Source organism: Struthio camelus, chromosome 9, assembly GCF_040807025.1.
Source record: "Struthio camelus isolate bStrCam1 chromosome 9, bStrCam1.hap1, whole genome shotgun sequence".
In the NCBI taxonomy this organism is placed as follows: domain Eukaryota; kingdom Metazoa; phylum Chordata; class Aves; order Struthioniformes; family Struthionidae; genus Struthio; species Struthio camelus.
Window position 1 is genome coordinate 15,162,850 of NC_090950.1, and position 15,887 is coordinate 15,178,736.

General features: G+C 36.9%; 1 protein-coding gene across 5 annotated transcripts in view; it reads left to right on the plus strand.

The window, feature by feature from the left end:
- The window catches only part of RASA2 (RAS p21 protein activator 2), a 57,802-nt gene that overhangs the window by 11,054 nt on the left and 30,861 nt on the right, over positions 1-15,887 (plus strand). For all 5 annotated transcript variants that reach the window (XR_011142875.1, XR_011142874.1, XM_068954597.1 and 2 more), the window contains 3 exons: positions 779-882; positions 1,934-2,028; positions 8,989-9,065. Coding sequence is in view for 3 of the 5 variants with exons in the window: in XM_068954597.1 (XP_068810698.1) it covers positions 779-882; positions 1,934-2,028; positions 8,989-9,065 (276 nt within the window). In the remaining 2 variants the exon portion in view is untranslated. The remainder of the gene's footprint in view (positions 1-778; positions 883-1,933; positions 2,029-8,988; positions 9,066-15,887) is intronic.

Here is a 15,887-nt window from a genome sequence, read left to right on the forward strand (position 1 = left end):
CTGACTGCTGTCTGTGATTGGGTCAATAAGTACTCCTTCCTTTGGAAGCGTACGTTCCTTGAGAGCGAAGATACACATACGCATGTCACATGATGTAGCTGATGTCTGCAATATAGCAGGACCCAGAGCCTTTTTATGTAAGGCGCTCTCCAAATACTTCTTGCTATTTATTAGTAGGGCTTCGATGGCAGTGAACTATAAATACCATACTGGACTTCATTAGCTGGAGAAATGCAGTGACCGACCGCTTCAGTCTGCAGGAGAAAATACGTATTTGAGAATAACGTTTCTTTTTCAGTGTTCTGTGTTCTAATTGCTAAAACTTACAGCTCTGTTTTACAGGCCTGAATCTTTGAGCATCAAATCTGGGACACAAGTTAGATCTAAACAAATGCTGGCAATTTAGTGAAGTAATTCATAATTTGTGTTTTAATATAATTTAACAACCTACGGAATTGAAAAGGAGAAACGTAAAACTTGTGAGCTGCTCAGGAAGCCATGTGATTTAAAATAACGTGGATATAGTTAAAGTGGAATAATTTAATTGTTTGGGGTTTTGTTTGTTTTTGAATTTGGAACATTCTAATAAAGTTTTAACTTACAGTGTTACAGTGTGTTTTGTAATGAAATGGGTGTGGGTACCTCTGATAACTAAGAGGTAGTGTAGTAAGAGTAAGGGCCAAAGTTTGACTGCAGTAAAAATGCTGCTTTTTAGTGTTTGTTCTGTATAAATTATACTAAGCATTTTACTATTCTAACTTTTGGTTTTTCTTTTCAGCCCTTATTTTGGAGAAGAGTTTTACTTTGAGATTCCAAGAACGTTCCAATGGCTGTCCTTCTACATTTATGATAAGACTGTTTTACAAAAAGACCTGCGTATAGGTAAATTCTGGGATATTCCCTACATCTTGCATGATTCCAAAAACGTTTGGTTATTTTCAGTATCACTATGTGTAGTTTAATGAATGCAATTATTGAACTGATGCCTATTTCGAAAAGGTAATGCATAGTGTACTTAAACCTAGATATTCCTTTAATGTTTGGGAAGCAGAATCTTCTTGTCTTGTCTTAATATATTAATTTATTAAAACATGTTCATTTTGTTAGGATAATAGAGCACTTTATAGGCTTATTCAGTGTATTTTTTTCATTGTCAATGGAGTTTTTTCTCCCCTTCTGTTCCAATAAAATATTTGAATAATTGTCGCTACTGGTAGATCTGTAAAGAAGGAGCTGGTTTTGCAATTATAGACTAATGCTTTAAAATCGTTTGTATTGTTTTTGTCTCTGCCAGTGCAACTTGTAAATCTGGTGACTAATAAGTTGCTGAAAAAAGCTTGATGTAGCTTACCTGAAAAATTAGAGATGGAATTTATTTCACTGCATTATTGCCTTATTGCAGCTGGTGTTTGGATAATAGTTTCTATAAAAGCTCCAGCTAATAGTCTGCTATGGGAGTAGTCCTCACGTTATTTGAATTGAGGAAGGAAATAATTTGCACCAGGATGCCAGATAATTTGGTATAATAACAGCTTTCCAAATAGAAATTGGAAGAGCAAAAGGCATTTACCTTCAATTTCCTATTTAAACATTCTTTGACACTGTTACTTCTCTCTTAAAGCTTTATTATGTTACCTTATTTACAGCTACAGGTGCACTCTTTATTTTACCTAGTCTTATTATTTGTGCTATCCAAGATAACACATCATAATTAGCTTAATTGGGCTTTATATTATCTCTTTTGCTTTTTTACTTCTGTTCCATGTTCCTAGTTTCCTGTTTCCATGAGCTTTTCATATAACATCACTAGCTTTAAAAAATTAAAAAAAAAAGAAAATTAAGGCCTCAGGTCTTTTGAACTATTTGACCTATTCACATGAAAGTGGTATTTATGCCCCCGCCTTTTCTTTTCCCCCCCCCCCCTTGTCCTCAGGAAAGGTATCAATCAAAAAAGAAGATTTATGCAATTACACAGGCAAAGAGAACTGGTTTTTGCTTCAACCTATTGATTCTAATTCAGAGGTTCAGGTAAGTATTAGATTGCACATTTAAATTTTTTTTAAATTAAGTATATATAAGTATATGTAATGGTAGAAGTTTATATTGAACTGTGGCAGATAGAGGTGAGCCTCTGTTTTATCTTGTGAGTCAATTGTCTTTCAGCTTGATTAAAGAGTAATGCGTACTCCGCGTTTCTAAACTAGCTATATTGTTCCTTATGATTTCAAAACTCATACTTGAAGTAACTGTCTGGGAGATGTCTAGCAGTATGATATTGCATTATCTAAAGTCTTTGGGGCGAGTGGAGCTATGTACTTGAGATGGAGGAAGATGTGGGAAATGACTTTTTTTTTTAAATCAGTTTTGTTGTTGCCATCTGAAATTTGATTATGTAATATGAAATAGTAGCATCTCCAAAACTGGAGTTTTTTAGTGCAAAGTCTTGGAGTTGGCAGTGTTTGTATCTTTCTTTGAACTTTCTAGATAGGAATCCTGCCTACTTTTATAAAAGGTGAATGCATGGGCAGAATTAACCAACTGTGTGCTGTAAGCTTAGAATATAGCTGTTGGGGCATACAAAACAATATCTGAACTAGTATCACTTTCTCTTATCTGTTGAAAATTGGGTATCATTGTCTCATTCTTCTAATTCCATCATGTAATTGCACCAAATATTGTAGAAAATCCTTTCAAAATATAAGCTGAAATACTATTTCTGCTTTGACCTACGGGTTATCGTGCGTGCTATAATTTTTATCCTCATTCATTTAAAAAAAAAAAAAAAGTTTTGTATGTTTTGGAAATAAAATTTTTGATTTTCCAAGGTTTTGTAGCTCACAGTTGAATGTAAGCTCTTATTGATACTGTCCTATGGCTGGGATGTGTCAAACATGCTCCTGCGTGACTTTTCAAGTACAGAATGACATGTTGCTGCTAAGGTGTAAGCTGTTCATGATAATCTTTCCTTGAGTTAGAGCATTTGCATGTCTCTCCTCTGTCCTGCCTCCTTTTCCCATGGAAATTTGTATAGACAGAGCTATTTCTGAGACCTGTTCCTATCTGCTAGATTTAGCTGAAGTGTACTAGTTGCTTCAGAAGTGTCATAGTGTACTGCCACTTAGACTTAAAGCCTTATTCCAGTAAGGCTAAAAGTAGTAGACTTTAATTGCAGATGAGATTTTATATATATATATATATATATATATATATATATATATATATATATATATATATATATATATATATACACATACATGCATACATACACACAGAAAAAGTGCACAGATGTTTAAAAAGCTAAGTAATAGTTTGAAAAAGAAAAATAGTTTAAGTATGCTGTGCTCCTTACAAGGCTAAACATCTAATTAACTTTTTTTTTTTCTGATTACCTCCATATGAGTCTTTCCCTTTTGAAGGGTACAGGGATGGCTCTGAAGTATTTTATATTCCGTGGCTATATGCAGGATATGTCGTAATTTCTTTTAAAGAAAAACTATTTATTTCAAGAAAATTTTGCTTTATGTGTACCAGGAATCTATTTTTCATATGGGCAAATTTTCCTCTAAGGAGTAACTTGTATATCAGATACGTTAGTCATGGAGATGCATATTCATTTTGCAATGAATAAGTTGAATATTGTGGCATACTTGCGGATGTTCAAAATCCAGACCGAGTCATCAAGCGCTTTGGCATTGGCTAATGTCTTTCTTCTGATAAGCTTATCTTGGATTTTTCTTCTTTTTGTTTGTTTTTCTTTACACTTCCAGCAATTCTCGTAGTCTGTATGGGTCTGTATGTCCACCTTTGTAGGACAAATGAAAGTAGGGTTGTAAGAGATTTGAGTTTATTAATGAACTTTGAAAGTTTCTAGAAAGACTTAAGTGTATTGAATGCAACATTTTGTTTTTCCTGGAATTACTAAGAATTAAACTTGCTGATTCCTTTAAAATAAAAAAAAAAAAGGGAAGGAGCGGGAGAGAAACGGAGCAGTCATTTCCTAAAAGAACGTTACCCATTATAAATCTAGGACTTCTGTAGGGTAAAAAAGCACAATGTACTGCTAATGCAAAAGTTGTATACCTGTCATCACACATTCTAGTTCCACAGCTCTATGTTAATACTGGTAATCTGAAGTGGAAGTGAAGTGTCAGTTCAGCAAAGTAAAGGCACTTGCTTGAGTTTAACATAAGATTTTGGTTTATCCTAACATAAAATCATTATGAAAACAATAGAAATCTGTCTTGAAGTTACGTTGGGTTTGTATGATTTCTTTTCTTTCCTGTTCTTTGCTCTTTCCTTTCCACCCTTTCCAAAATGGAGATTACACAAAGATACTACTGTATGAGTTCATATTATTATCAGCTGACTTTCTGTTTTTTAACCAATCTTATTTAGTTGATTTGATTTGCTTTTGCTGATTCATGAAAGCGTGCCGATTAAACTGAACTACCTGAACCAAATACTGTGGTTCAAATATGTTAAACTGGTGGATAAGTATCTTTGCATTTTAATAGCTGTGTTGGTGGATATAATTGCATCTGGTATAATTATGCCAGTGTAAAAACTCAGTGGCCCAGATCCCATGTTCCTTTTTAAAACTAAGTCAAGCTAGAACTTATTCTTTTGACTCTTTTAAAAAGGAAGGGTTGAGGGGGAATTTCCGCTTAGTGGGAGAAGGAGGGGGCTTTCTCCAGCCATGGGAAGAGTATCTAAAAATTAATTTGCTTTGACTTTTAGTAAGCATCTATTCTGTGGGGGGTTTTTTGTTTTGTAGAAGGGGCGGGGGAAGACTTTGCTACTTTTTTCTTTAGTTTTTGCTACTGGTTACAATACTGTGAATGGATATTCACACTGTTTTCTTAGAACTTTTTCCTCTGTCCGCTAGTTCTTGAAAAGTGTACAGGAATGAGAAAGTAGTAAGCAAACAAAATAGAGTTTGGAAAGGTGAGTGGAGCGCAGTATTTAATTGCAGCTGGTGCAAGCCTATTTTTTTAAAAAGAAGCCTAGAGTTTCATAAAAATGAAGATAGCCTTAGCATGCTTATAAAAAATACAAATGCAATCCTAACAATTTTATTATCTTCATTTAGTTAATTTGAAATGAGGTCATATTGGTAAACACGGTCCATTATGCTGGCCATAACATGAAAAATATTTTGTAGAGATTTGATCTACGCTTGTGAAATATATTGACAAGAAATCTGTTATGTACTTCTAAGATTTTCAAGTGACATTAGTCTTTCTTAAAATTGATAGATATTTACGTTGTTGAAATGACGTACCTCTGATGGAGCCACCCTGGTGTTCGTGTCGAATGCCTAAGTTCGTTTGGAAAGACAAAGTGAACCTCAAGCCAGTTCGTAGATTCAAAACAGCTCAGATCTGTAATCCTAGGAAAGAAAGGTCTGGTGGAGAGTAAACCTTGCAATAGGATCCAGGTTGCACAAGTTCTCCTAATAGCATGGAACTGTGGGCCGTTCCTTTGTGCTGGGAGCTAGGTATGGGAGATAGTAAAATGTAGTACGTTTCAGAAACGTGGTATGTGTTTGCTCTAACTTAGACTAAGAAGCTGCAAAAAAGCTGATGAAAGCTCAGAAAACCTTCCTCTGGTACGTGTAGAGTTTTTGCAGTAAGCACACAGAATTAAGTGTTTTGTACCATACTAAATACAGGAATATTGTATAACTTATGGAGTGTTCTAGAGCCTCAGTTTTACTTTTCATATACTACAGGGCTTACCAGAAGTGCTTCCAAGTGGAAAATCTGTGTTATTTTAGTGGGTTTTTTCGGTATGAAAAATCGCTAGATTTTGGCTTTCATTTTTTCTTGTATTTTAGGTGCTAGCATGGTATGATATAAATTAAAGTGCATCTTTTATGGTACTAAAATTCCAGTAATTCAGTTGTGATTTTTTTTTTTCTTTTTGTGTTGGGGGAAATAGAAATAGGACAGACAGTCTAGCAGAAATACTGTAATCTACTGTCTTGCTTCCTAAGGGAGGAACTGGAGAATAACTGTTAGCATTTTTAGCTCTGTTTAATCCTTCCCCCCCGCCCCCCCCCCACCCCCTGCCCCCAGAATAACCTTCCCAAACATAGACTACCTTTCAAGCAAGAGAGTGTGCTTCTCCTCTTGAATATAAAGGAGATAAGGTTTTATGAAGAAAACTAATACTGTCAAAAGTTACTCTGTGGTATACTTGCGAGAGTATAATTCTGTATACAGAATATAGGCATAGTATATGAGTGCCTACAGGGGTAAATGTTTAAAATACAGTTGCCGGCCTGGTTTCCACTTAAGAGCTTTAGAAGTCTTGTACTTAGTATAAGTAGTTGCAAAATTTCCCAATGCAGAAATGATTCAAACATTGCAAGTGGGGGCGGGAGGGGGGAACAACTCTTAAAATGCTATATTTAAATATGATAACAATTATGAAATGAAATTATGAAACTCAATTGTTTTTGTGATTCTGACATTTAGGTTAGTGGTTTGGGCACTCTGTCTGTTCTGGTAACCTGGATGTGAATCTGTGCCCTGTACAGAATCAACAGCTCTGTCTCCTCCTTCTTGTCAGTATCAGGAAAGAAAATTGCCAGTCCATTTATAAAATGAAACTGGTACTTGCCTGGCTTTGTGAACTGCTTTGAGATCAACAGACCTACAAAAGTGCATTCACATAGGAGTTGTTCTTATTTGTCCTATTAGAATGACTGATTTATCTTGATATTTTGGTCTAAAACCAACCTGTAAAACACTCTTAAGACTCAGTTGCAAACTTCATTCAAAGCGGTGATAGAGATCTGCAGATCAGCTGCTTTAGGAGACCATCACACTGCTTTCAACAAATCAAACAACAGTGTACCCAAAACTGTTACTATTTGTCAGGAAAATATTCACTTAGATGCAGCCGTTTTGTTAGTCGTCATGGTGCTGAGTTTTGAACAAAATACAGGTATAGATAACATTCTCGAGATCAGTAAACTTTCTGTTGTACTGACTGCTGCAGAAAAATACATGACTTGTGGGGTTTTGGGGTGGGGGGTGTGTGTGGTTTTTTGTTTGTTTGCTTTTTTAGTAAAGGAAAGTGTGTTTAGGCCATTCACAAGGTCTGTTTACTTAACATAGTTAAGCCAGCTATTACAATAAATACTGCTAATACTGTCTCTTCATTTGTCACTTAAGAACTTGCCTTTTAAGGCTGTTGGCTTCCTTCTCAATATCTGTTTTTAGCCTGTAAATCTATTTTTGTGATAAATTCTCTGCTTGACAAATATTTTCTTAATGTACCTGTGTTCCACTGCATGTAGTAACACTTTACAAAACACTTGGCAGGCATCCCAAAATAGTTACATTTAAAACTTCCTTAAAAAAAGAAACTTCACTTCTCCTTCCATGTGACGTACAGAGAGAAAAATACAACCCTTGCCCCAGGGGATTTACAATAAAAACATTTCAGTTTTACGTCAAAACACTAGTGTTTTAGAAATGTGCACACGGTCAGCTAAGGGTTTTATTTCCATTTTAGGGTTGTAGCAGCAAAACTGTAGTTCAAATTGTTGCTTGCTTCCTTTGTAACACTTAAGTTACCTTCCAAGTCCCTTCCCTAAATTGTCCCGTTAGTTTTCTGGTTGAAGAGGAACCCTAATCATGAACAGACAGACTGGTGAATGTTCCGTTTAGCAAGTGCACCAATCTAATAAGAATAGCAGTACTGTATTAGACTGAAGGTCTCTCTTGCCTGGTGTTGTTTCTTGACAGTTGCTTATAAAGGATCTGTAGAGAAGAGTTTAAGGATTAGGGGATCATATAGAAAACATTGCCCAGAGTTTTCCAGCCTCTGTTGGTTTGTGGCTGATGGACTTTGTGAATGCAGGTGATGCAGTTGTAAAAAGTAAGTCTTAACTCTGAACTATTTCATTTGACTGGCAGGATCCATTGAGGCTGTTTTGTCTCTTTACATAGTTTTGCAAACACAGGAGTCTGTGCGGAGATGGTAAAGCATCCTCCCAGCCAACTCTTTAGTTTTATCTGCATCAGTGTCTCTTACATTTGATGTGAAAGCCAGCACAAATAGTCAGGAATGGAAAGGAATAGGAGTATCGTTCAGGCAGGTGTTTGGAGAAAGGCTGTAGTCCGAAGTTTTGGACACCCCAAGAAAGGTGCATGGCATGGCTTGGAGTTCTTGCAGCCTTTGAAAGGGTAAAGGCTTGTCCTTGCTGGTTTCCAGGGTTCATTTATCCATAACTTATGGATTCTTGTTTCTACTATGTTTTAGTAAGTGGCAAACATCATCCTACCATCTCAGGAAAAGAGGAGGAAGAGGCCAGGCTTAGATATTGTTATCTAAACCTTTTCATCTCCTTGGGTTGTATTTACTGTTCCATCAACACATCAGCCGATTTCATGGGACAGTTAAAAGCTGCACTAGAATAAGATTTCTGAAAGATGTTCAATCTGGTGGAGTGGACTGGATTTTACAACTGTGTATTAAAGGTTATTGGTTATGGCTACCCTATACTATTCTGCTTCTTTTATGTACCTAATTGCCTTGAGATTCCAAGTTCACGTTAGGACTCTCTTCTGGAACTCTTCTGAACTCATGCTTCGTTTATTCATGGGTTCTTCCAGCACCTTGGACAACAAGATTGAGAGGAGCTTTTACTCTTTGTACTTCCTCGTGCTGGAAAGAAATATTTTTTTGGTATGTTAGCTCTGTAGAGGCTTGACCAATTCATGCGTTGCTTGCAGTTCAGGGTGGTGATGCATCTCTTAATCACTATCTCTCCAAGTTCAAAACATGTTTCACGTACTGTACTTGCAGGATACATACTCTAGACTAGATATCTGCTTGAAGTGGACGTATTGGGATTACCTGAACAGGTTTTAAACTATAAACTATATTGTCTTAATCACTACTTTGAAAATATTTTTAAATGTCTCTATTTTAAGTTTCTTTAAAAATATTTTCTTATGTTTCTTGTTTTTTCAGGGAAAAGTTCACCTTGAATTAAAACTGAATGAACTGATAACAGATAATGGATCTGTGTGCCAGCAGCTAGTAGTACAGTAAGAAAATATATCCATCCTTAAATTTTGAGTTTGTTGTTACAACATGATATAATTGATCCCTTTTAATTCTGAATGCCTGCACAGCCTGGTACCAATAACATTTTCTTTTCCTATGGTGGAGGGGGAGGTATTTTGGTGGGGGAGCGGTGTTTGTTTGGGGGAGGGGGTGGTTGCCTTGTTGGAGGGAACAGGTATAAGCTCATGGGACTCCCTGCAGAAGTTTTTAGCAACTACTCATCTCTAGTTCCCAAAGCGCTCCCTCTTGTTAGGGCTCAGCATGGCTACCTGGTATCAATGCCTTTTAAGCCCAATTGAAATGGGTCTGGGTGAGTAAGCTAGGAATGCCAATTGCAGCTAATGGCTAGGAATTGCAGTGCTGCTGTTACTGACAGAACTGAGCTGTTGCTGGTGTTGGTGGGAACCTTCTGAAACTTCTTCAGTGGTAAGGTTTTGTCCTGAAATGTGAAGGTCCACTTTTATGTTTGCTTCAGAATTACTTTCTCATGGTTAAGCATGGCAAGGAGTGTCTATGAAAAAATAAAATACAGACAGTGCTTTTTGAGGAAGCATTACGTTGCCATGTTTCAGTAAAATTTCTTAGCAACAGCTCGAGGACTTCCCACTACCAAACTTAATTTGGATTCCAAAGTGAAAAGACATTAGACCATTCACCACCAAAAGCTGGCTGGAGTGTTATGACTTTTGTGCTGTATTCCAAACTTAATTTTTTTTGGTAGATGTTAATTTTATTTATTTGATTTTTTTTATATATCCATGCATTTTAATCTAGTGTAGTTTAATTTTTCCTGTTTAAAACGTTTTGATTTTGATATGATGAAGAAAAGTTGCTTTAGAAAGTTACTGTTGCAAATTGCAATTTTGAGCAGGAAGTGGTTTACTCACTGTGCCCTCTTTTAGGATCTCTTTATGACGGAGATAAATGATCAAAAGGAAGCTAGGGTTCTCTTGTGGTTGCTGTACTCACCGACTGAGTGACATGTGGAAGAAGACTGTGCGTTAAACACTGCAGTATTACATCAGCACTTTTGTCCTCATCTGAGATTATGAAATGAACAAGAGTTCCTTAAACTAAAGCTAGATATATATTAATATTTTAGCAGACTTGCTGATAGTCTTGAAATAACTGCCTATATATGAGGAACATCATACATAAATATATTCTGGATGAACGTGTGAGAATATGAAAAATAAGAAATCGCTTTGTGGATATAGGTTTGTAGAACTAGATGTGACGGTATTTTTTTTAGACCCTTTCAATTGTAAGGGAGTGTGAGAAAATGAAAGAATCTTGCATCTGTTTTCTTTAATGGAAAGCTTTAAGCTTTGGGTTTTTTCTTTTTTCAGTCTAGTTATTTTTTATATTTCCACAAGGTAATTAGTAGTGCTGCGTTTATTGCTACCTTTGGCCAGTGACTAGGCCTTAAGAAGTTACTGTGTTAGTAAGTACCATAGCAAAGCTGAAAGATAACAAGTAGCGGAGCTGTTGCTGAGTAAAAAGAGACAGAATATATACATTTTTTTTCTCCCCGTCTCTTCTCAGTCTATTCGAAACTCTGAACAAGTATAAAAGAAGGAGAGAAAAAAAAAAAACTATCTTAAAATAGGGGCTGTAATATTTCAGCCCCCCGTTCAGAACCATGTTTTACTTCCTGTTCAAATTAATGATCTCAATGTAACGAGGTAGAATTTTCTAAACCTTCAACAGACACATTTTTGTAGGATAAGAGAATTCCAGGTGCTTGTGCTGGCTGTGTAAGTTTCTAATGGATTTTCACTGTGCATCCCCTGAGAGCGCGTAAGTTCTGCAAAGATGAAAAATAGTAGCTGTAACTTTCGCAACAGAAGGTTAAAGATCGTATTAAGCACACAGACAATAGCAAGTAGTTCATGAACTGTGATTCTGCAGCATTATTTGGAGTCTCCAAGTTAACTTTTATTTGTGGCTGAACCAAGTTGGTAGGATTAGACCTGACTAGAAGCTTGATTCTGCTTATTATGGTTATGTAGATATGCTTGTGGAAGCTCTTTTTGTTTGCCTGCTGGATGGGTTTTATGATGAGGATTGAATTAAGAACTGAAGGTGGTTACAGTAGGAAGCAGCTCTTAACAGTTTGGGATTTAACCTCTCAAGGCTAATGCTGAAGGGAGGAAGGCATCGTTTCTCATGTTAATATATGTAGGAATGTCTACTTTTCCAAACAGGCGTTTGGAAGAGGAATGTGTGACTTGAGAAAGACAGTTGTTGTTGCGTCTGAGGAAGGGATGGTCAGTTGTCATAGAAAAAGAGCAGGGATGAGATTCTTCACGTTTTTCTTTTCCTTTCTTTTTTTTAGTGCTTAACTTAGATTCTTATTTGGGCTGTCTTACATGACTTTGCGTAAGGGAAGTAAGTTTGGGGAAGGACAAATATTAGTATCTCTGACTACGTTTATACCAGAGAAACTGTGGATAACAGTGAAAAAAAAAAACCTCCGGAACTGGAAGTTTTCTTCTTTCATCCAACCTGATAAAAAGCAGTCTTGGACAAGATGTACCGCAGGTTAATGATTGGATCTTGCTCGGAGCCAGGGTTAAAAAAAAAAAAAAAAAGGGGGGGGGGAGGAAGGCAATCCCTTAAGATGAGGCCTTCAGAAGCCAGTTACAGCTTTGAAGTTGTATAAACATTTTAAAAATTGGATATTTGATCTATGTTTAGAAACCTTAAAGCAAACGCAATTTAGTGCTTTCTGAAAATTTTGACTGAATCTTCCTCTGGTGTATTACCTTTATCAGAGCAAGTTGTTGGAATACGTCACTCCCTGGAGAAAGTCAAATTAACACTTGAAATTGCTTATCTCATATTGGTAAAGCGCTTACTCCCTTTATTTTTGGAAGCAGAAGCATACACTGAACCTTCCTCTGGTGAAAGGCTGTCTTGGGGAACACTTAGAGTGGGCTGAACCCTAATTCGATGCACAATTTTTGTATTAATGGAAAACTTACTGTTAAATTTCATGCAGATATACCCACAGACCGCTTATGAATTAAAATTTTGTTTTGTCTCTTACACTACTCATTTCCTTTCAAATGTGTGAATGAGGAGGGGAAAAAAGATAATGCAACAGATTAACTGCTCACTCAATGCAGACTCTTTTTTCAAAACCACAATGGCATGTATAGTAGCACATCTCACAAATACGTGCTTGTTGCTTCCCTTTCTGGGAGTCTGTAAAAACAAGTTTGCGTGACGATTTTTGCATATTTGCTGCTGCTGAAACTGACACTGGAACACTTTTTTTTTGGCCAAATCTGGCCAATTTGGATGGTAGTACTTGCCTCCTCTTTGTAGCATGGCTTTAAATCTAAAAGAAACAGTGGTATGTATTTGTAATATTAACACTGTTGAAAGGCCAGAAATAGCTTATTACAGCTAGATTTTGCCTGTTTTGCACTTGTGTGTTTTAAATGAGTTGTACTGTATACCCTCTTAAACTGAATTGTCAGTTTGTTACTGTATCTTGCTGAAATCAGCCATGTAAATCCCTCATAATATTTGTTTCTGCTTCCATAATGTCATTATCGTGAATACAACAATTTTTATGAAATCTGCAAAGCCTAATGGCTACAGCTACTTAGCTTCTGTACTTGGAGGGCTCCAGTGGGTTTGAATTGTGGCAGTACAGAGCCCATCAGTCGTTATGGAGGGGATTTACTGAGGGCTGTGGGTTTTTTTTAAGGACTTGTTTCCATCTCACAAACTGACTATATGCCAGTTTGTATACGAAAGGTTCATACTTCCTGTATGAAACTCCTTTTACAGACCTACAGAAACTCCTGAAACACATGTGAAGCAAGAATGAATGTAGTCTGAAAGGTCTGTTTTTAAACCATGAGCTGCAACTGATCAGTATTTTGAGAAAAGAACAAATGTCCTTTTTTACCTGTTGCTTAGACTTTACATAGAGATGTAGTAATTCAAAAGATAAAGGTTTTTACATTCCTGTCTACTTCTACTAACTTTAGGAGTTTCTGCCTTTTAAATAAAAATTGCTTGTGACAGTCTAGATAGACAAAAGCATCTTTCAAAGCAGAAATGCTTACCATATGCTGAATTGTATTTAATACAGTTGTCAGAATAGGAATGTGTATTTAGTGTTATTTTCCTTTTTGATTAGTCAAAGTTGTTTGTTTGTTTTGCTCTTGCAGTTCTGGCACCTTAGTATCCGATTCTTTGGGAAGGGCAGTATTCCCTTGAGGTTTGGTAGCTTATAAGCTTCATGAGGTTGTGCCTTTCTACTTGTTAAGTCTGCTCTAATTGAGCCACGTCTTATATCTTCAATTTTTTTGATGCATGTTTACTGAAGGCTGTTTGCTTAGTAGCTTAAATAGGTCTGCCAAGATTTCAGTCGTCTCTCTGAAGCCCCTAGGGAGTAAGAATGCAGCCTGATACTGCTGAGTTGCTGTAATGGCTGTCTGCTCCTGCCGCTTTCCTTGCACTGCCCGTGGAATTTGTAAGATCCTTGCATGGCTAGGTTCATTCTGGTTGCCAAATTGACTGAAAACTGGCTCAAAACCCAAACAGCTTTCTGTAAGATAAGCAAGCAGAATCATCACAGGTGATGGATGCAAGGCAGGGGTAAGAGGAGGAGGAGGAGGACTGCTGCTTTGGTTCAGTTAGGTTGGCTTAGCTGTACTGTTAAATCGCTAGGCAGTATTTGGCAAATGAAGGGATGGTTGCAACTGGGTAGCTTAGACTGAGAATTGGAAGGAAAGGAGGTTGAGTGAGCTAGGAACAAATTGCTGAATTTGCTGGATCTGGCAAGGAAAACTTGAGGGATACTAGAAACTTGATAGTCCAGTGGACTGGGACATTGTTTGTTTTTTGGGGTGTTGGAACAGGGTAGGCTGCCTAGGCTAGCTAGAACTTATTGCTGGCAACAAAACCAGGATTTGGGCAGGAGATAAAAAGGGAATGCTAGAACTGCCCACGCAATGAGACTGACTGTAGTATGAAATTAGCTGGAGGTGACAGGTCTGTGTGATGAATCTGGAGATTCTAGTTCTGCTACAGGGTTGTGTGGTTGTTGGTAAAGTGTTTTTCAACTTGCAGGAAATCGAAAACAAGTTTTTTTGTGTATGCTGCGGTCAAGCTGTCAAAAGACAGGAGAGGCCAGAACAATCTGTTTGTGTAATCCAAAGTAATGCACTGTGATCGTTTTTTCATGGTATGATCATATACATGTTTTTTCCACAGGATCCTTATCTGTAAGTATGTAGGTCATACAGAGATCAGAGAATGAATTTAAAACATAGTGAAAGAAGATGGTTTCTGTATGGCCTGGGTCTTTGTGCTAGAAAAATCCAGAAGCACAGTGAACATCAGACAGGAGACTGTAGGAAGAGAAATTATGTTCTCCTGGTTAAAATACCAGACAGATTTGACTTGGTCCATCTGCTATGAGTTTCCTATGAGATTTAAGTTGAGGCTACCTTACAGGTACAGCACTCAGCACTTTACACCTGAAACTGAAATTTTTTGTGAGCTGCAGATATTTGGTGTGTTTAGTGCTGCATAATGCCCAATAGTCTGAAAAAATCAAGTGCTAGCTGTCTCAAATCAGATACCCCAAATGACTGAACAGTCTAGACAGTTTAAGTTTGACACCGTTCTTCTGTTTCATAGATGTGTTGGAGGAGGAATCAATCAATGTTTGTGAGACATCTGGCTGTTTCAAGAACCCATTTAAATCCGTGGATTTGTAGTCATTTTAGGGTTCTCTGTGATTCAGAAATTATTAAAATGCTCAAGGCCGCACGCTTAAAAGCTGGAAGAAAGAATACCGAATGACTGTGCAGGGGCTAAGCGCTTAATGTTCCCTGAACTGGCAAAGACAAGGGGACTTTTTAGGGCGAAAATAGTATCTGGTTTATAATAGTGCGCCCTCCAAAGAGGGTAAAGTTGAAGCAGGAGTGTTATGTCTGCTGTTTCCCAGCTTGTGAGTGTTTGCGTTTAGAACCTTTTGATGTTCTTCTGATGTTGTTTTTCTACAGTACAGAAGGTATTTGCTTAACAACAACACATACCTAGTCTTATCTTGCTGTTATGTAACTTCCTTAAACTTGCTTTGCTTTCAGTAATGTCATAAACTGCTGTACAACTTATTCTTCTGAATCATAGCATTTAGAAAATGTACTTGATTATGAACTTTGCAAAAAAGTCTACTTTCTCCTTAAGTTGCGTAGAGTTGGGGTTTTATTCAAACTAGCTAATTATGGCAACCAAAGCTTATTTGCATCAATTTAGTTAAGTTCTTACCATAGATTATATATTTTAAAAAAACAGGAAAATAACATTCAGACCTTGTTTGTGTCTTATTTACTTATGAAATTCATAATCTGCTAAATGTTTTTGGACGTAAATACTGATGGGAACATGGCTGTATTAGAACACCATTTTCCTAGAAAGCCTGCGTTCTGCCTGAAGATTACAAATTGTTCTCGCTGTTCTAGCTCTCATATTTGGGTATTACCTGAAGGTTAACCAGCTTGCTGACCCAACTGCGCTGCTAGTAATGTTGTTGCGGTGGTGGTTCAAAGAGGTTCTTTTTTCTTCTAACTCATTTTACTTAGAATTTCACTATGCATTTGTGATTGTGATACTGGAATATTTTTCCTCTAAGCAATTCCAAGAATCTTGTTCTCAAAGAGCTGCTTAAGTCTGACTGTATACTTGAATGTTACCTCATGTTATCATCCGGGAATCTGTAGTCATGACCCACCTTCTGTGCCTTTATTATGTTAGATCAAAATGCATCAATG